Source organism: Lytechinus variegatus, chromosome 15 (assembly GCF_018143015.1).
Source record: "Lytechinus variegatus isolate NC3 chromosome 15, Lvar_3.0, whole genome shotgun sequence".
Taxonomy (NCBI): domain Eukaryota; kingdom Metazoa; phylum Echinodermata; class Echinoidea; order Temnopleuroida; family Toxopneustidae; genus Lytechinus; species Lytechinus variegatus.
This window is the reverse complement of record NC_054754.1, coordinates 14,896,942-14,919,975: the sequence shown is the minus strand read 5'-3', so window position 1 is coordinate 14,919,975 and position 23,034 is coordinate 14,896,942. Positions and strand designations below refer to the sequence as shown.

The following is a 23,034-nucleotide window of genomic DNA, read 5'->3' as shown; positions in this document are numbered from 1 at the left end:
GTCAAGTCCTTGTTAACCAATGCCCTTTAAATATGTTCAGAGAATTTGATTGCCCTATGTTGATGTAGAAAGGGTAAAGTTTTTTTTTATTATATGCTGCAAGAAGACGTACGATGGAGAGTTTTATTATTTTGTGTAGTACACAACTCACATTCATGTAAGAGGGGAAAATATTCATGAAATAAATTACGTAAAGATTTACTTGAGAAACACAATCACCAAGCAAAGAGAAATTTGTGAATATGCTATGTATCACAATAGATACAAGTATGAAAGATATTATTAAAGATACAGAAATTGAATTATATAGGGAAATGGAAGATGAATTTATGTGAATACATGTTTCTATAATTGTATCATATTTTATCTATTGCACTACATGTACTGGCAGAATGTTCCAAAATGATTTCTTTATCTAGGGTTGAAAAAAGGGAAAATTTACATTTTTTTTCCCTCTGCTCCAACCATGAATATTGCTATTTATCACAGCTGCACAGTAGAACATAATAAAAGGTTCAGAAACTGAATTATACCAATGGAAATATTGAAAATGAAAGATCTAGGATTTATATGCTTTTAAATATATATGGCATTTTACCACAGACATTATTCCAAAATGAATTTCCTTTGGTATAAATTTCTTACTTCAACCATGAAATGAAATATTTTAAATTGTGCAAAACTCTTCTGTGAGATTTATCATGGTTTAGGGGTGGGGTGTTTGATTTTTTTTCTGAATAAATCACCTTTCACTGATATAAAAAGGGAAACGGTTCTTACAATAAAGCCCAGGTTACCTGTCCTAAGTGAGCATGATGCAGGGTAACATAAAATGAAAACAGTACAGTAATTTACACATATTTGTTCACTTCATATCCAAGATATTACATTGGCGTACAAATTTGAAATTAACTCTTTATTGCTTTTAAAATATTTTTTCTCTATTCATTTTGATTAAATAAGATTTTGTGATTAAAAAATGTTTTCTAGCTATTTTTTCAATAATTTTCTTTGAATTTAAGATTGCACATTTTTTAAAATTTTACTCAATTTCAGAATGATTTTTTCTTTGAGAGGCTGGAAAGTATATATATGGAACTGTACATGAGAGTATGTATTGTGAATTTTCTGAATTGTTCAAATATTCTACCCATTTATTAATCATATTGTATCTCAATGGAATTATGACTTACAATATGTATGGAACAAATGAATTTTAAGCATATTTTTCTTTTCAAAAGGCATTTATTACATGAATGCCTAGCAATGATTTCATATGAAATGAATATTGTGCAGAAAATGCCATTAAAATCAAGTTCATACTATCTTGCAATTAAAAAAGAACCAAATGAAATTTCAACCAAATTTGAGTTATCAATATATTTTCATATTTCACAGTACACTCCTCTCTTTGATCAACCTTATGTTCACTCATCCTACTAAAATACATGTATATGCCAGTATCAGAAAGCATTGGTACCACTGTGTAATTTGCATCAACTTCAGTCTAAGGAATATTATTGTTAATTTAAAGTTGATTTTAGGTCTGGAATTCAATTGGAAATTTTGCAGTTAGTTGCATGTGTGCAATTTATTATCCCTTGCAAAAAGTGATTTCTTCTGACATTTGACCCAGTAGTTGCAAAAAAAGATTTGCAATGAAAAACTCATGGCTGATTACAAATAGGTTTCTTGCCACACACCCCCTTTCAAGACATGAATTTTGATTTCGGGGAAAATGTAAATTCATAAATTTCTTCCTTCTATCATCGCCAGGCAACATAATCAGAGTTATCTAATTTAAATTCAGAAATACTTCTCATTGAATGACTGAGTGAAAAGCTTTTGTTCACGTTTTGTATCATAAGAAAACATTTGGTTCAGTCGTTTGCTTTAATAGTCACATTGTAATTTCTTATCTGATTAATATTCTGTAACGGTTGGCACCTCTGCATAATACACAGTATGAGCGACTTGTGTTCTGGGGAGCATTACATGAAAAAATAGTGATCTTTCACCAACTGCTGTTATAAGCTACTTCAAATCTTGCATATGATTGACTGAGAGTAATTTAGTTTGTGAACATTGCTAACAATTTTTGTTTTTAATTCTCCTGATGTTGGTCCATGTATTACATACCAATGAAACACATGAAGTATGCTTTGTTGGGTCCTAGAATGGTGAATTTGCAAGTGCTCGATTGATACACAGTGCCTAAACACATGGGTAAAATAAAATGGAAGTGTGTGGAATGTTTTGTGCAAGTGCCACGTTGTATAGTTCCAACCCTCACCTTTTAATATGGAGTAATGCAAGTTTAAATCCTATTCCAGCACTCTACCATGCTTTGGCAAAATGCTTATATAATGTGTATTTGCCACTCTCTACCCAGGTGTTAGATGGGTACTCTGAAAAAATGTTGAAGCAAATGGAGTATGCTAGACAACGTGGTCATGGTAGCTCTTGCTGGAATGCTCCTCAAGGAGTGGATAATGTGTACAAACTTGGACGTGGCTGATGCATTAAGAGCTATTTATAAGCAGAAATATTGTGATTGTGACTTTGCACCCATATCATAGCCATATTTAAAGAATTAGCCAGATATTTTGTCAAAGGTATATATAAAATGAAATCTTCATCAGACATTAACGTATGAATGTTTAATTATTGTTAAGAAAAATAGGAATAAAATTAAAATTTCTTGTTGTGAAAAGTGCATTAGAGTTGAATATTCATTTGTGTTGCCAAAGCAGGAATGGAGTACAGGGAGAAGGGGTCTGAATTATGATGGGTATTTTAATAAAGCATGGGAGAATTGGGGAGAGATAAGATTGAGCACTTAATAATAATGACTACCATTTAGTAGTTAACTATATGACGTTTACAAACGATTTAAAACAAAAGTACATAATTACAATACAAATACACGCAAAGAAATTAATTGAAAAAGAGGCATGTTTTTAGAAGTTTCTTAAGATGATCTGAAGAGTTTGATGATTTAATGAAAGTGGGATGTTCCATTGTTTAGAAGCAGTAACACTATACGTAAAATCACCTGTTTTTGTACGAGTTTTGGGTATGGCAAGCAAATATGGGTCTTTAGATGAACGGAGATTAGGGCCAGTTGGTCTATGGGAAGCACTTGATCTACACTCGCTTCGACTACTTTCCATTTGGTCTCATTTCATTTCCTATACCAAGTTAGTCAATTATCCAATTAGTCAAAGTTTTTTATGATTAGATAAACTGTGTGTGAATCAAATTTTAATTTGACTGAGTGCAAAGTAATTAGTAAACAAAATAAAGTAGAAATTACACGTTGGCATTACGTCAGGTGTATGTAGTCCAAACGACAAATAGACCCAATGTCCAATGTGGTATAAGACTGAGAAGTATATGGATTGACTACTTGTAGATCCGTCACAGGAGGGAATGGGAGTTGGAAAGAACATCATGGGTGTCTTTGAAAAAAAAAAAAAAAACAGTGTGTATTTCAAAGGATTATTCATATATTTTATACATTTCTGTTTACCATAATACACTGCATGAATCAAGGATATATCCATACTTTTGTAATCACATCTTCAATACGGAAATTCATGTATCTCTTTTGCATAAAGATTAAAATCTTTCATTACTCTTGGTCATGTACATATAGGTATTGTTTTCACATGACATGGTTTTGACAACTCCACTTTCATATGACATGGTTTTGACAACTCCACTTTCATATGACATGGTTTTGACAACTCCACTTTCACATGACATGGTTTTGACAACTCCACTTTCATATGACATGGTTTTGACAACTCCACTTTCACATGACATGGTTTTGACAACTCTACTTTCATATGACATGGTTTTGACAACTCCACTTTCACATGACATGGTTTTGACAACTCCACTTTCATATGACATGGTTTTGACAACTCCACTTTCACATGACATGGTTTTGACAACTCCACTTTCATATGACATGGTTTTGACAACTCCACTTTCACATGACATGGTTTTGACAACTCCACTTTCACATGACATGGTTTTGACAACTCCACTTTCATATGACATGGTTTTGACAACTCCACTTTCACATGACATGGTTTTTACTTTTCCACTTTTGGACATGTTTTTGACAACTCACTTTCACATGACATGGTTTTGACAACTCCACTTTCATATGACATGGTTTTGACAACTCCACTTTCATATGACATGGTTTTGACAACTCCACTTTCATATGACATGGTTTTGACAACTCCACTTTCATATGACATGGTTTTGACAACTCCACTTCATATGACATGGTTTTGACAACTCCACTTTCATATGACATGGTTTTGACAACTCCACTTTCATATGACATGGTTTTGACAACTCCACTTTCATATGACATGGTTTTGACAACTCCACTTTCACATGACATGGTTTTGACAACTCCACTTTCATATGACATGGTTTTGACAACTCCACTTTCATATGACATGGTTTTGACAACTCCACTTTCATATGACATGGTTTTGACAACTCCACTTTCATATGACATGGTTTTGACAACTCCACTTTCACATGACATGGTTTTGACAACTCCACTTTCATATGATATGGTTTTGACAACTCCACTTTCATATGATATGGTTTTGACAACTCCACTTTCACATGACATGGTTTTGACAACTCCACTTTCATATGACATGGTTCTGACAACTCCACTTTCATATGACATAGTTCTGACAACTCCACTTTCATATGATATGGTTTTGACAACTCCACTTCCATATGACATGGTTTTGACAACTCCACTTTCACATGACATGGTTTTGACAACTCCACTTTCACATGACATGTTTTAGACAACTCCACTTTCATATGACATGGTTTTGACAACTCCACTTTCACATGACATAGTTTTGACAACTCCACTTTCATATGATATGTTTTTGACAACTCCACTTTCATATGATATGGTTTTGACAACTCCACTTTCACATGACATGGTTTTGACAACTCCACTTTCATATGACATGGTTCTGACAACTCCACTTTCATATGACATAGTTCTGACAACTCCACTTTCATATGATATGGTTTTGACAACTCCACTTCCATATGACATGGTTTTGACAACTCCACTTTCACATGACATGGTTTTGACAACTCCACTTTCACATGACATGGTTTTGACAACTCCACTGTCACATGACATGGTTTTGACCACTCCACTTTCACATGACATGGTTTTGACGACTCCACTTTCATGACATGGTTTTGACAACTCCACTTTCATATGACATGGTTTTGACAACTCCACTTTCATATGACATGGTTTTGACAACTCCACTTTCATATGATATGGTTTTGACAACTCCACTTTCATATGACATGGTTTTGACAACTCCACTTTCATATGACATGGTTTTGACAACTCCACTTTCATATGATATGGTTTTGACAACTCCACTTTCATATGACATGGTTTTGACAACTCCACTTTCACATGACATGGTTTTGACAACTCCACTTTCATATGACATGGTTTTGACAACTCCACTTTCATATGACATGGTTTTGACAACTCCACTTTCATATGATATGGTTTTTGACAACTCCACTTTCATATGACATGGTTTTGGACAACTCCACTTTCATATGATATGGTTTTGACAACTCCACTTTCATATGACATGGTTTTGACAACTCCACTTTCATATGATATGGTTTTGACAACTCCACTTTCACATGACATGGTTTTGACAACTCCACTTTCATATGACATGGTTTTGACAACTCCACTTTCACATGACATGGTTTTGACAACTCCACTTTCATATGACATGGTTTTGACAACTCCACTTTCATATGACATGGTTTTGACAACTCCACTTTCATATGATATAGTTTTGACAACTCCACTTTCATATGACATGGTTTTGACAACTCCACTTTCATATGACATAGTTTTGACAACTCCACTTTCACATGACATAGTTTTGACAACTCCACTTTCATATGATATGGTTTTGACACCTCCACTTTCATATGATATGGTTTTGACAACTCCACTTTCACATGACATGGTTTTGACAACTCCACTTTCATATGACATGGTTTTGACAACTCCACTTTCATATGACATGGTTTTGACAACTCCACTTTCATATGATATGGTTTTGACAACTCCACTTTCATATGACATGGTTATTATAACTCCATAAGGTATGGATTCAACAACTTCATTTTTATATGATATGGCTTTCACTTATACACATAAACTCGATACATTTTTGTTATTCACTACAAAGCTCTTTGGTAATGCAGTATACACCCTCACTCCTGTATAATGTGACCACATGCCAAGTACATCATGTGCATAATATAGCGAGAAAAATTCAAATAAATTTTGACTTTTTCGATCCTTAAATTTATATGATGCAAGGATAGAATTGGGCTAAAATAGGACCCCCTTTTTTCATGATCACATGAACTTCATGGATTTTGCTTTTAAATTGGCAACAATGGCTAATTCAAACATATATTTTTAAAGTCCATTTTAATAATTGGCATTTTTTTTAATGGGGGATCGAGGGAGTGGATATGTACCATCTTACACAAACCTCAAGAGTATTTTTGTTCAGCTTTATAAAAATCATTGAGAATCCACAAAGTTTTCTTACACAATAAATTAGGTGTTTGGAAATGACAGGGTGTTGCCATCTTGAAGAATCTAATACTGATCATAAAATGATTCAACTTGAAATAACTCTTCACCATCTCAATGACCTTAAAACCACACAAACATAAAACAAATATTGGCTTTGAATCAAAACAATAATAAAAGAATATCAAATAAAACATGAAATGGAAATACACATATTTCTAAAAACAAATGGATAGACATTTGAAGATGCTTTAAAAATCTAGTAGTTTAGCTTTTCAGATAGCTTTATACCTTATCACATAAAGATTTAAAGATGATTAAAGTAATGTATTTTCCCAATAGATTAACTTTTTGGCTAACCATCACTGAAATTGGGAAAATATGCAATATAACATTGATAATCTGGGGTCTGAATGATGGAAAACTTTCAATTCTGGCACTACTCAGATTAAAATATATTCAAAACTCAAATACTATGTCAAGATTTATCGCAATGACATGGTAGAAGTAAAACACTGCATTTTCATCTACAGGGACATGATTTTCATTTTTTTTAATTTTTTTTTTTGGGGGGAAGATTGGGTTTCGGTCAGTGTTATGCACCAGGCCTGAAAACCATGGCCAAGGCCAAGAACTGACTGCCAGAAGTCAAGGTCAAGGACAATGTAATGCCACATAATTGTCCTTTAGGCCAGCCTAAAGCCCAATGGCAGCCTCAAAGAGAACATATTGTCTTTTGGTGTACTAAAAACACTCAATGTATCTTCATCCGTTTCCATTGTTTTTAATTCAAAGGAACATGCACTACACAATATTATTTACAGTCATTTACAAAATATTTGAGAGATACAGATGCAGTAAAACCGGTATCTCTTCACTATTCATTTATACAATATACATAAAGGAGCTCAGTGAAATATAATTGAAAATTAAATAGCATTCAACCATGAATCAATCGAGACAGAGGACACAAGACCTCGTATGGTAGAGTGATATATGTGTTTCCTAATACATGCATGCAAGTTGCACCCATATGACTTCAATCACTTGCATTATACTGAGAGTGTACTCAACACTATGCATCAAACACCATGTTTTTCTTTCATAGCAATGATAAAACTCATAAAAATGAAATTGCCTATTAAGATCACCCTTGCATAAAAGTTGCATGCGCATTTTTATGGCCAAGGGGAAATTTTTCCTCTATTGGGAAATTGCCTATTCAGAAAACTTCTTATTATTTTGATTCACTTAAATCTGGCACTAAAAACTGTATCAAGGATAATGTTAAAAGTACATAAAAAAGACTTATACATGTGACATAGGTGATTGAATGGGAGTGACGGAATAAAAGAAAACAGCGATTTTCATAAACTTCTTGGTAAACAAAAAAGCAAAAAGCAGACACTGAAAATGTAAAATGTGTGAATAAACATCATTAAGATGTATTCAAATGAGAAGATTTACATAAAAAAATATTCATCCTTTCTTGATAAAAAAAAAACGAATCCACACCTGAACTTAATCTTTTATTCCATCCAGATCTAAAAAGGCTATTTTTCTCATTATTTACATACAGGTACCTGTTTCTTTTACATACAGTTTTTCACCAAGTCAATATCTAAAATACATAGCATAGTTTTAAATCCTGATCTAATTATTGGCTTTAATAAGAAGGACCAAAATATAGATTAATTTATTTGTATTTTGACTACGAACTTTGACACCACATGCATTCTAGAGCAAAGTACATTACTAATTTATTGAGGGGAATAAAATTAGAATTACATAAGGAGCCAATCCACAATTAAATGTGCAGGTGATTTCTATTTAATTCCAAAGATTCTCTGGTTCAGACAGTCTTTATGTGATTAGTATACATAGAATCAGAGGAAATACGGCGTTGTCGTCCTAGCCGGAATCACACGTTCACTATCTGGAACATTACGGAATAGTTTGGCTTCTCGGGTGGTGGCGTCGTTAAAAGCGAGTATCGATGCGATGTTTCCGCAGCGGTAGCAATAGTTGGGGGCACTCCACACTGTTACTAGCTTGTCATCAAACATGTACTTGTATCCTTCTTGCACAAGCTGGTGAGCTCGACATATCAGCTTCAGGTTGTTGATGTGAACAAACTAGGGAAAAAAAAGAAATGTACGGATATTTAATGCCTGGGAATTTTTTACAATTTCATCTTGACTATGCATCAAAGGCTTTCTTGTTTAATTTCATACTCTTATTTATTCATTAAAAAATTATTTTTTTCCCATTTTATTTATATAATATTTTTGGCTGCTGTTTTCTAATTTCATACTACGTTTATGCAAATATACTCGTGTTCAGAGGGACTACCCAATTAAAGAGATGGTCCGGGCTGAAGATATTTATATCTCAATAAATATAGTAAAATTCACAGAGCAAAATGCTGAAAATTTCATCAAAATTGGAATACAAATATAACGAAGTTATTGAATTGTAAAGTTTATCAATATTTTGTGAAAACAGTTATATGCACATCGTCATGAATATTCATAAGGTGGTCTGATGATGTCACATCTTCACTTTCCTTTTTCTTATGTTATTACATGAAATCATAAATGTTTTATTTTTTCATACATGTGTAAATGTGTCTCCATTATGATGAAATAAGTTGCAGCAATAAATAACTAATGAACTTAATCAGTTGTCCAGTCCAATTGTTTTAGATCTTGGTAGAAAATTCTTGAATAAACCTAATTTCCTATAATAAAATACAAAAGAACAAGTGGGGATATGACATCATCAGCCCACCTAAAGAATATTTATAAAGACATGCCTAAAACTGTTTCACCAGAATAATGCAAATCTTTAAAATTCAATAACTTTATTTGTTATCCAATTTTGATCAAATTTTCAGCATTTTGCTCTGTGAATTTTACTCATTTATTGATATAAACATTTCCACCCTGGACCATCCCTTTAAGGATAATTCAGAAAGAATGGGAAACTATGGTTTTTAAAGTGAAGATCAAAGGAATGCATTATATAATGAATTTACTATTCAAGTACTACCCTAAAATTTGGCAACTCTAGAATATTAACTGCATGACCTTGCATTCCATAAAAGCATGTTACATAGTGAAATGATGACATGCTGAAAAATGTAAAAGACATTATGTGTCATGAAATTGGTATGAAAGTGACTGGAATGTTCATTTTCCATCAAAGAAAGCAGTGTTATACAAATAGTACCCCAGACTTAAATGTATATCATGAGTGATGCTATTCTCGATATCCTGATACCATGAAAAAAGCTTCATTGTCCTGATATTTCATCAATTTATTGGAGCACATTCATATACGGCAAGAATAAAAATGAAACAAATGACACTTTAAAGTTTCCAATGACATCTTAGAAAAGAGGTTGATCCTCATTTGCAAATCCATAGCTACTTATCCAATATCATACATGTACACATACAAAATTATCAGATTTTTAAAGAGCAAATCATAAAACAGATATGACCAATACAAGTTGTTAAAAAGAAATATGATTGAAGATTAGATTTCTGTTTTCATACTGACCTCATTTGTAACCTTTGAACCAAACAGCCAGCCTGCCCCCCTCGGACTTATGGCCCACGTTTCCACATTGTCGGGGTCTGACCAGACAAGATGTAAAGGCTACAAAGTCAAGGAGAATCAACATTCAACACTACCCAACATGACAATTTATCCCCCCCAAAAAACTCTATAAGGAAGCAAGAGTGTACAAAGTAAGGGTAGTAAATATGTTACATTCAGACATGTCTATGACACATCTCAGAGATACCATATGGGCACTAGTATTCAACCTGGCATAATTTAAATATTTTGACATATTCCCGAAAATATTTAGAAATAGGGAATTAATCGTAATTTCATACCTTTGTTATTTCCAGGGTAATCTGTTGTCTGTAATTTCTTTATCAATCTGTCAACTGTATGCGCAGAGGATCGAATTATGCGGCGATGGCCTTTTGCACTGAAAGGCACTAGTATTCAACCTAGTGATAGACAGCAAATCTCAAAAGGGTTTAGATTGCTAAATAAGATAGAGATCTATGTAAGTCTCTGGTTTTGATTAATTCCCTGTTTGGTCTCATCTCAAATGGTCAAGTCCATAGTCGGATGGGACAAGGGCAGATTGAGAGACAGGGCTATCTTTCTTTGGTAGGTTGAATACTAGTGCCGACGGGTTGAATACTAGTTCCAAAAACCATCGCCGTATAATTCGATCGCCAGTGCACACAGTCGACTGGTTGAAGAAAAAAATAACGGGAAAAAGAATGACCAGCATTTGCTCTTGAAAATATGATGGGTCTGAAATTCAGGTAAATTCTAACGAAGAAATTAAGATACACACTCATTGCACTGGAAAGAAGGAGGTGTAGACTAATTGACAATTAATTCCAAAGTCGGTACCCTTCCCTCATTCTACCCCTCCCCCCAAGAAAACAATACATCCCTAATCACAAGTATAATAATTGATTTGTAAAGGATATCACAGAATGCTCCTTTATGAGGTATTTCCTGAGCTCGTTCTATCATTCTGATTTGATCGATGGTCTTGACATCTGGTGACAGACCTCCATGTACACACAGAACCTGCTCATCAATGATCTAGCAAAGACATAAAGAAGCAATAAACAATTAGAAATCTAAATTTAAAGGAAAATAAAACTCTTGAAACCAGTTGAACTGTATTCAAAACTTACTTTAAACATTGAAGAAACAGATCAATGGATGTTTGAGAAAGATGAAATAAATCAAGAAAGTTATAAGCATTTGAATATTGTGAACTTGAGATCACTAAATGCTTTGGAGATCCTCACATTGGCAATGTAAACAAAATGTAAGATATACCTAGAAGGCTATTTTTATGTTGCATTTTTTAAAGATGTCATTTGTTCTACAGGAATTTACAACTTCTCAAAAAACATACTTCATACATAGAAAACTTCAATTCATGTTCATTTTCCCTGTCTTTATGCCATTTCTGAGCCAATTTTTCTCAATCAAAAGGCACCATTTTGTCTCTTGACAGCAATTAACGTAGTAAGTTTCATTCCATCTGCAAAAGTCACTCTTTCTTCAAATCCCCTCTCTCCCATTTAAGAATCATCTCTTCCTTTTCATAATACATTCACATCATCATATTGTGCAACCTCATCAAATATAAAACAATTTCCTTCACTTGAAACTTACTGCAGCGATTGTGAGAAGATCAAAGACTTTGGTGCAGTACCTCCATGCATTAGCGTTTCCATATTTCGTCTGACATTCATCTGAAAAATAAAGAGCAGTTTAGAGCTCATATTTCACTACAAATGAATTCAAAGCTACAAGGGTTGATGGCTTGTTGGTCTAATAATAGTTCGTCTGACACCAGTTCATCTAATTCATCAATCCATTAATCCTCCATGATTTTTTTTTCTTCAATCAACCCTAATTTTAACTGTCATTCCACGGTCACCCTCTGTTGATACTTCTTGGTAGGTATACTACAAACTTCTGCTATAGCAAGCACTCCAACAGAAACTGAATTACTGAAATTCTTTTCAACCGTAGCGTAACTGCTTAATAATAATAATAATATAGGGTATTGATATTGCTCACATATCCACCTTGTTAGGTGCTCAAGGCACTCCTATATTACCCGGCTAAGCTAGGTGTTCATAGCACACACAGCTTTTTAAGGAATTACATCCTACCGGTAATTGTATGTATTGTATGTATGCTTACATACAATATTACATGTATTTCTACGACATTGACCATTTTGCCTCCTCTTGTATGGCAAGTTTCCCCAAGTCTGCGCAAACCCCCTTGTCTGCGCACACCTGTATCTGCGCAATTCTAGTAAAAGAAGGTACGCTCTTGAATAAAGATGGCCTACCATAGAATCCATAGACTTGTGTAATTTGTCTGCTTTCGTGATTCCCTCTCAGCAGAACAATACGGTCAGGCCATTTTGCTTTGAGTGTGAGTAACCTGGTGAATGTCTCTAAGCTGTAATAACCTCGGTCTACAAAGTCACCCTGGAAGGGGGAAAAAATGGATGGAATTTATTAAACAAAGTAAAAGTCCTATCCGTGGACGAGCCGTGGTGTAGTGGTTCTGACTCTTGCCTTGTAAACAGAGGGTCGTGTGTTTGAATCCCACCGTGGTCTAGCGTCCTTTGGCAAGGCATTAATCCACACTTTGCCACTATCGACCCAGGTGCTAAATGGGTACCCAGTAGGATGCGTAAGATATTGTATGTTTCATTTTGCCAGCACCATAATGAGGCTGCGAAGAATGCAAGGAATGCTCCCCAGGGAGTGGAAATTGCGCACTTTTCATGAATCCAATGACTGGGGTAATAATATGCTGTAACGCGCTTTGAGCCATAAAAATTGGCTATTATTATTATCCAATCTAATGGTCATTAGAAAAATCACATTTCCTTTCGGTTACAAAGCACTGCACATACACAACTCCAAGTTTGGGCTAGTCAAACAATAATTCAAAACCTCAGAAGAGTTAGATCAGTCTATGCCATTCATTGCCCTCATTAGCAAAATAGATGGAATTTAATGGCTTTCATGAATAGCCATAAAATTGCCATAACCTATCTTTTACCTTTTTTTTTCAAATTTTTTCAAACTGTAAAGTATTAAAATCTTCATAATTACATCTTTTTAACCTTTGTTTGCGTTTGTTTTCATCTTGAAATTAATTTTCTATTACTTGCATAGAATTTTCCAATATTTTTTTTTTGTTCTTGTATGCAGTTTTGATCCTAAGTGAGATCAGGTCCACATAGCATAAAGCCCAGTGACGTCTTGATAAGTATCCCTCAATGAAGTGGTAAAAAAAATTCTTACCATGAAAATATAACTTGTATCTGGGATCTGACCACCAGTCCTGAAAAGCTCTTCCAAGTCATAAAACTGTGAAATGGGGAGAAGAATATTGATCAAACTACATGTACATGGACAAGTATTACATGAAATATTTGAAATGTGGTAAAAACCAGGGTTGGCATGTTTTAAAGGGTGCGTTTTAAAACATGTTTTAAGACGTGTTTTAAAACACCCATTTTTTTTTGTAAAAAAAAACATGTTTAAAACACCTCATAGACTTGAGTGTTATAATTATAAATATGCATGGATGTGATTTTACATGAATATATTTTTTATATTTCAATTTTATTTTCTTCTAACTAAATATCTTTCTCAACACCACTCTTTTTCTCCTCTCTTCCCCCCCCCCCCTTTATTCTCCCTTTCTTCCCTGCATTGCTATGTACCTTTCCTCCTGTTCAATGGTGCACATCAGTCTATATTAAGAATATGCTCATTTTAACAAACATCAGAGTGTTGTGCCCACTTCTAGACAGGGACAGAAACACTATTTAAAATAATCTCAAATATGTAATAGTAGTACTTGAATGAAATGAAAGTGTTGCACAAGCATAATGATATTTTGCAAATAGACTGTATGCTTACATTGTAACCTTGAGGTACACACAAAATTAGGTGAAACTTAGCGCTTCAGAAAGATGAAGAAAAGTACTTTAATTCAGAATAAGATAATCAGCTAGCAAACATTAAAGGACAAGTCCATCCCAAGAATATGCTGAAAATTTCATCAAAATAGGATGTAAAATAATAAAGTGATGACATTTTCGCACAACAGTTATATTCTGGTTAGTATGCAAATGAGGGGACAAATGACATCACTCACTATTGATTTTGTAAGTCATTATTTTCTCATTGTCATGTGAAATGAAGTTTTTTTCCTCCCTGAACATGTGTGGAACTACCATTGTTTTAACATGTTCTGATTCAGTCAAGTTGGCCATTATTATCAATCTTTAAAAATTGAAATATTGTACTGTTCAAGCAATAAAAAAAAATATTGAGCGAAATTCTAAAATGTCATAACTTTCTTATTTAAACATCTGATTTCGATGAAATGCTCGGCATTATGCTTGTTTGAATTTTCTCTACTGATTCAAATCAACATTTTTTTGGGTGGACTTAACCTTTAACCCTAACATACAAGCACAACAAGGCCAGCCATATTGTTCAATACTATTTTTTGGATACATGCATATATGCGGTTGTGATATTACCATGGAGCTATCAACACATTGATAGCTCCATGATTATTTCACAAGTGCATGTCAGACCAGAATTGCTCAATATAGTTATTTCATGTATAAAGCCAATGCAATTTTTTTGCCAACATTTTTATCTGTATCAATATTTGTACTTTTTGTCGATGATTGGAAAATTATTGCCAATAATTTCCATAAAAAAGACAATAAAAAAAGTAACCACAAAACTGTACATGAGAAATATAAAAAAAAGTTAAAACATTAAAATTTGATCAGAATTCCTCAATTAAAGAAATAAGCAGTTCAAGGGCCTAATATTTATAGATTTAAACCCAAACTTGTATTTCATACACTTATGGATACCCGGTAGGATGTGAAAGTCATTGTAGCTTGTCCAGTACTTTGTGCGCCTTACTGGCGAGTGGCGACTGACTGGAATACCCACGGAGTGGAGGATGTGCGTGTATTGTGTGCAGGAATGACTGATTGAATCTGATGACTTGGGTAATAATACTAGTATATCTGAAAAGCGCTTAGACACGTTCTGATACGTATTAAGTGCTATATAAAAGCGGACTATTATCATTTCCTAAAGTTGGTATGATTGATTCAAAAGAAATAAAGCTTATTGAGTAAATAAAATTAAGCTTTGAAACTGTATAGTCTATAGATTATGTCATTTTCTTACATTGTGCAAATTCTTCTCACCCCCTAGATTGACAAGACTCAAAAGAGACTACATGTATGTACATGCATGAGGAATTTACTTATAAAATTTCAACTTACTTTTTCGGCATTCAATCTCCTTGATTTAGTAATTTTGGGAAAAATATGAACTTTTCTGTTGAAAATTCAATAACAAAGATTGAAGTCATCTCTTATACTCCGAAAATGTATTTAGATCATTCAGTGCTTAAATCATACTATAGTAAGTGTACAATTTAAAATGATTAAAAACGTTTTAAAACAATAAAAAATGTTTTTTTTTTTTAATAAAAAACGTTTTTTATTACAACCCTGGTAAAAACCAATGGTGTCTGGGTACAGATTATTATGAAACAAGATATTTCAGATAAATCTGAAAAGGATGAAAAGCATTAAAATAGGAAAACTCACAAAATAACTATGATAAGTATACATGCAAAAAAAAAATCCTTGCTTATCGCCATTGAAAACAGAGTTATGACTCTCATATCTACAAACATAGGAAAGTGCTAAAAGTGATTCTACGTGATGATGGGGGGGGGGAAGGTCTGAGGATGGGAAGGTGCACTCAGGGAGGACAGATGAAGGAGGAGAAGGGTGACGAGGTAGAAGGGAAAGAGGGGAGATGGATAATGGAGAGGAGGACGACTGATGATAGGATGAGGAGCAGAAAAAGAAAGGGGCAAGGAGAAAGGGGATGAAGAGGAAGACAGAAAGGAAGAGGAAGGAAGAAAAGAGTGACACAAGGAAGGTAAAGACTGGAAAAGATGAGGGGATGGAAAGAAAAGGGAAAGATGAAAAAAGGATTGGAAAAAAGGAGAAAACTGAAAGATGACCAACAAGGAACTTTCATCCGATTAAAATATAATGTCACAGTTACATCAACAAAACCGACAACAGACCAATGAAATTTACTTGTATCCATGTTATTTTGAATTCTCAGATTTCTATTTCGAACAATAAAAAAATATGGATATCACAACATTGGTCACTTGGAGTCACTTTTCTTGTTGAGAATGCAGTAGACCCGAAGAAATTTACCTGTCCATGTATATCGCCACACACTGTAACTGGAGTTGATACTGGTTGAACGTTGCATTCCTCTAACTGCAGGTCACATACCACATCACACAATTTCTGGGGGACAAAAAGTGGAGAAATAATTTGATATTTAAACACCAAATGCAGAAGGAGGGATTTATAAAATATATATTGTGAAATTAAGCATTAACATTTCATACTTTCAAGGTGAATAACTTTGGTATACAGGGGGGTAGAGATGTAATATTGGTCTCATCTTAAAGCTTGAGGCGATAATATAATAATCTAATATTCTTAACATGTTATTTAATAAATTGTAATTAACGATAATTAAGAAAATCCTCAAATTCCATATATAAAATACACCAAATATTCTTGGAAAATCCTCCATGAAGTTGTACACGCTGGTTCCCATTTAGAAGAATAGATGAAGACAGTTTGCTAGTGTCACAAGTAAGACACTCCCACACGCTATCAATGGATTCTCAATAAAAACATACAAAATTAGCCACACAAATGAAACCTCAGTGGTTAAAAAAAGGGGGAAAAAAGAGGTTTGAACAAAAATCTGGGAAGTGGTCTGTCTACCATTCCAGTGAAAAAAATACACGGGGGCGGCAAGCGAATTTGCCCAGGAAGTGCCTAAAGTTGTCCCCCAAAATCATGCTTTCGCCATTTTGAAGGCAGAATAAAATCTGGAAGTCGCCCCCGAAATAATTGCTGAGCAATGACATAAGCCACTCACTGCGCTGCTAGCTCAGTTGCTCCAAGCTGGCTTTGATAGTGAAAAATTTCTCTTTTTATTGCACTTTGGAGATACCATCTTAAATTTGCCAAAAAATAAAGACTGTGACAACTGGGTGTTGTTGCATGCGCCTCATGTGGGGAAGTTACAAATCGTGACTCCGGACACGCACATCACTGAAAAAGAATTTTGTACCATATTAAACTTTGCTAGGACTTCCGCAGTTCATTTTCACAGATCAATACAATGTACATAGAATAAGATTGCAAAAAAAGCTGGAAAAATTAAACTCTTACCTTATTTATCTCTAAAATGACAGAAAATACTTGAAATATATTATAACCATGAAAGGCATGATAACATAGTTTTGCATTAACAATTGATATATTTTCTGACGGAAATATGGCCTATGGGCCCGTTTTGCCGAATTTCAATCTCGTCCACACCAATTCTTACATAATACAGGGCTCGACACTAGCGGCGGTCTGACGGTCCCAGACCGGTAAAAATCGCTGTCGGGCCAGTAGATTTTCAGAAATTGGAAGATTTACGGGTCCGACATGACCAGTAAAAAATATCATTGTCGGGCCAGTAAATTTTCCAAAAATAGCAAGATTTAAGGGTCCGACATGACCAGTAATAAAAACCATTGTTGGGCCAATAACTTTTCCAGAAATGGTCAAATTCACAGCAAACCATTTCCCCCCGTTAAATTCTGGCATTTACACACAGAATATACACAGAATGAATTGCACGTAAGTGTATACAGCATGCATACAGTGTACATGTAGTCAGTCTAGTCAGCCACACAACTCACATGGTAAATTCTCCACTGGCCGCACGAACGAAGCTTGGCTAAACTCTGGCAGAAATCTCTCACAGAACTGTCAAAATTCAAGGTTCATACTCATGAAAGGCCCTTATAATGTCCATATTTCCTAAAAATTGGAGCAACTCTGTCATTTTTAAGCAGTAAAAGGAGAAATTTTCACTTCTGTTTTGGTTCAAACAGATCGGGTTTCGGGTGATATCGTCTGAATACATAATAGCCCCACATATGCATTTACAATGTATGTGTGTGTTGATACACTTGGTATCTGACTTTCTTTCGTAGCTATTTTAATTGAGCCAAAAAGAAACTGATAAATTATTTATGATAATAGTTTTAGCTTTCTTCCTATCTTTCTTTCCTTAATCTTTCTTTGTTTCTTCCCTGGATTTTTTTTTGTTACTGTCTTTTTTTTAATTTCCCTTTTTTCTTTAATTCATTTTTTCTTTCTATCCTTTTATAAAATATTTTCTCTATTTCCTTTTTCTCTCTCTTTCTTTCTGATATTTTCTTTCTTTAGTTTTTGAGTCCATCCATCCTATATTCATCCCTTCTCTTCTTCCTTCCTTCTTTTTACCCCTTCATTCTTTGTTTCTTTCTTCCATCCATCATTTATTTACCATTTCTTTTTTTATTTCTTTTCTCAGCCCTTTCTTTATTACATTCCTTTCTTCTATCTGTCTTGTTCTTTCCTTTTTCCCTTTGTTAATTATACCCTTTTACCTTCCTTTCTTTTTTTTTGACTGCTTGCTTCCTTTATTCTTTCATTCCTTCCTTTCTTTGTCTCTCCGTCTTTCTTTTTTTTTCTTCCTTTCATCTATTCTTTTACCTTTTCTTTTTTTTATAATTGCTTGCTTCTTTCCTTCCCTTCCTTTATTTATTTATTTCCTTCTATCTATCATTTTACCTTTCCTTCAATTCCTCCTTAATTCGATCCTTCTTTCCTTCTTTCAATCCTTCCTTTCTTTCTTTTGTCCGTCTTTCCATCTCTCCTTTTACCCTTTCTTTTTTATTGCTTCTTCTTTCTTTCCTTTACTACTTTCTGGATTTGTTCTTTCTGTATTGCTTGCTTCATTTTCTTCCTTCCTTCATTTCTTTCTTTCTTTTCTTTCTTTCTTTCTTTCTTTCTTATATTTGTTCCTTCTTTATTCCTTCCTTTCCTACTTTAGTTCTTTCTTTTTTTTCTTCCTTCACATCTATCCTTTCTTTACCTTTTTTTCTTCCTTCCTTTCTTTTATTCTTTCTTTTCCTTCCTTTCTTCCTTCCTTCCTTCCTTCCTTTCTTTCTTTCTTTCTTTCTTTCTTTCTTACTTTCTTTCTTTCTTTCTTTCTTTCTTCGTTTCTGTCTTTCTTTGTTTCGGTCTTGCTTTCTTTTTGTCATTCATTTCCTTCATTTTTTTTTTGGGGGGGGGGTAACGAAAGGCTAGAAATATAAACTTGCGCCTTTTCTTAATGTTTTCTTTATTTTTTGGGACCAGTAGATTTTAGGTTCGGACCAGTAAAAATTTGAAAAACTGGGTATCTACTGGTCCGACATGAATAGGTTGGACCAGTAAAAAAAATGGGTTAGTGTGGAGCCCTGCATAATAATTGATAAAAAATATCTTTACACGTCCGGAATCATGATGATGTAATTTGCCACACACAAAAATAATTGTTTTTCGTGGAGAGGTACCGTATGCGGCAAATGCGATGCAAAGCCAAAGAAAACAGTTGAGTTGGTAAATATAAAATAATTTTATCATACATTATTACGTATTCATAATTTCACAATATTTGGAATAGCTATTAGCATGTGCAAATTTTTCTTGATTGTATTTGTAAATCCTCTAGTTGTAATTTTTAAGCAATGAAATAAAGGTGTCTGGCAATAGGATACACTGCCATACATATCGCACTGCAAGGAACAAATTTGTATTGATGACCATCAATACTACCGTCGCACAATAAATGTGGGGAAGAGTTCCTGTGCAATTCGAACGCATGCATCACAGAATCGTGATTTCCAGGTTGGATATTAGTGCATTAAAATCGCATGCGAAGGTAACAGTAATGCCTCCGGGTGCAAGCCGAAGGCAATTGTCAGAGAAGCAGCTTCACAAAAGTGACATCATCATCAGGAAAAATACATCTTAAAAAATCTTGAATGCCGCATTTTCGCCTAAGACAATTAACAAAAATACCGATCTACATACCTTCAAATCATTTTCTGGAAGATACTTGCACTGTTTCGCAATTTCTATCCATCTATCGACGTTCGCTGTTTCTGCCATTTTGAATGAATCTGTGACTCATGCAAACCGGAAGGAAAGTTAACAGTCGTCTAGTTCGATGAAGGATATTTTCACAGGATACCGGTACGATAACAATAGAGGAAATAAACAATGATAAAAAAGGGATATTTTATAAATATTTGCGAAATCATTTTACATGTACTTCGTTTCATTCCCCCTGGTTCATTCCACATCGCTATTTAAAGGTCAAGTCCACCCCACAAAATCATACTTTAATGCTGAAAATTCCACCCAAATTCTATCGATCATTGGATACAAGAAAGTTATGCAGAGATTTTAAAGTTTTGCTTATTTTTCACAAAACAGTGATATGCACAACTCAAATGAGACAGTCGATGATGTCCCTCATTCGCTGTATTTCTTTTGTTTTTTTATTGTTTGATTATACAATATTTCATTTTTTCATAGATTTGACAATATTGACCAACTTGATTGAATCATATATATCAAATATGTTCAGGGAGGAATCCATGTTGTTTCACTTGACAATGAGGAGAAAAATAGGATATTTCCTATTTTATATAATAAAATACAAAAGAAATAGGGAGTGGATGACATCATCAGTCTCCTCATTTGCATAACCAACAGTATGTGCAAATAACTGTTATGAAAATTAAACAAAACTTTAAAATGTCATATAACTTTCTTATTTTACATCTGATTTTGATGAAATTTTCAGTGCTATCCTTGTTGGATTTTCTCTTCATATTCAAATTTTTTGTTGGGGTAGACTTGTCCTTTAAGTTATATATACCATGCATGGGGGATCCAAGAAAGAAAAAGAGGGGGGGGGGCTGCTGGGGGTTGGCTAGCCTATAGGGCTTTGAAAACAGCATTACACTATTACCAACTTAACTTACCATTCCTATATTATTTATAGGTATTTCCCCAGCAGGGGTATTTCCATGCAATTAAACATATATATGCCTAGTGAGCTGAGTAGAAGGGGCCTGGTCGACTGATCGAGAGACAGAATTAACTTTTATTTACATCATATCAAACTCAAGCATCTTTATTCATTTCTTTGTCCTCCCCTCCATGTGCTCCAAGCTCTTAGGGCGTATGATCCCCTCAATTTATAATGTGCCCTTTTACTCCCCAAATCTGTTACATGCCCTCCTTTGTCTGCCTATATATATCTGGGGCAGATCCAGGATTTCCCCCAAAAGGGAGAGGTTATAAGGGGCATTTTTGTAAAGAAAAAATTAGCAAGCCCCCCCCCCAAAAAAAAGAAGTCCTCACATGCATATGCATGTCGTATTCACCTAATATTTATGTCTCTCGATCCAAGTGGGGGCCATGACCCGGATGTGCCCCCACCTGGATCCAACACTGAGATGTATAAATAAATTTTCTCTCTCCATCACTCTCTCTCCCTTTACATTATATATCTCTCGCAGCCAGTGGCAAATGATCGAGCTAACGTACCGCCCAACCCAAACCCAAAATATAGGGGAAATTTTTTGCCATTATTCTCTCATTTTCAGCATAGGCCTTGGATGTTAAAATCAAGTGACTCCTTTCATGGGTTCTTCTATGGCAAGAAAAATCTGTCTCCCCACTCTTCCCCCCCCCTCCCTCTCTCTCTACCACTATGTTCCTTATATTCACAGGAGTTCAAGGACCTGTTTCTGGAATGGACAAATTAGGGAATAGCCTTATCTTTATTGGATAACCATGGAGTTAGCTCCAATCTTACTAAACCATTGCACGAAAGGCTCTCAATGAAGCTATAATCCCTTAATAGTGATACTATTGGCAGAATGAGCAGATGAGACGTAGCCTTAGTCACATATCATAATTTTAAAAAATCAAGCCATGATAAAACTGCAATAGGGGAAAACATATAATAAAGGGTTTGGAAACAAAGAAATCAAGCCAAATATGGATGGCCTGTTGTGGCAAGGTCTTTATCGATTTAATCATTTTTCTATCTTAAAATGAGTTAGTTTTATCCCGCTTTTCCAAACAGTTTTGCATTACAATATGATCTCATCCAATTGTTTTCCAATGCTATTCTGACTTTTATTATTGATTATGTACAATTATAATTTTCGAGGCATTTTTGCAAGTCATAGTCTACTGACATGATGCCACTACCTCATAAGAAAGAGGTTGACTGGTTCGGAGGTGTCATAAATATTTAGTCAGGCTGTTGCCCCCAACCTTGGCAAAGAGAGCTTTGTGAAATGATTAGTACACAAGTAGTTCATCACTATCTCTGATTAAGTCAAGAAGTTAAACTTATGAGGAAGTTGAGAAACAGTCAACCCCAGGTAAAGAATATGGTAGGTATCTACTTTTTTTCCTTCAAATTCCAGAAAGCCTTTTGCTTTTTTCATAGGACAGGGGCCCTTTACAGAAAGCATTGCATTTATTTGCAACTAAAACATCAATTGCAAATCTGAAATGAAGACTTAAGATTAGTTAAAAATCAAATTATGTTTGATTTGGGGATTTGCATTTCACTACATCTACTTCTGCACAATGGGCACTCTGACATACCCAAGTCCAATTGTTAAGATATGGATATATATAGTGAGTTTAAATATACACCACTGATGAGAAACAAAAGATATAAGTAATGTTCATGTGTCATTTATTATTAGTAACAATTAACATTGTTATGACAAGGGGTTGA

At 34.4% G+C, this 23,034-nt stretch overlaps 2 protein-coding genes across 2 annotated transcripts; both read right to left on the bottom strand.

Annotated features, from left to right (window-relative positions):
- Nucleotides 1-3,621: 3,621 nt before the first annotated feature.
- On the bottom strand, nt 3,622-4,068 carry LOC121429046 (keratin-associated protein 12-2-like). The gene has a single exon (XM_041625949.1). It carries the CDS (start codon nt 4,066-4,068, stop codon nt 3,622-3,624), a length of 447 nt encoding a protein of 148 aa, XP_041481883.1.
- A 1,201-nt stretch (nt 4,069-5,269) lies between these two features.
- Nucleotides 5,270-20,414, bottom strand: LOC121428462 (serine/threonine-protein phosphatase 6 catalytic subunit). Its single transcript, XM_041625077.1, has 8 exons — nt 20,295-20,414; nt 16,527-16,622; nt 13,543-13,608; nt 12,573-12,714; nt 11,882-11,961; nt 11,179-11,296; nt 10,220-10,311; nt 5,270-8,790 (listed from the first exon to the last, which is right to left on the bottom strand). Exons 1-8 carry the CDS (start codon nt 20,370-20,372, stop codon nt 8,542-8,544), a joined length of 921 nt encoding a protein of 306 aa, XP_041481011.1. The 5' UTR covers nt 20,373-20,414; the 3' UTR covers nt 5,270-8,541.
- Between the last annotated feature and the right edge of the window lie 2,620 nt (nt 20,415-23,034).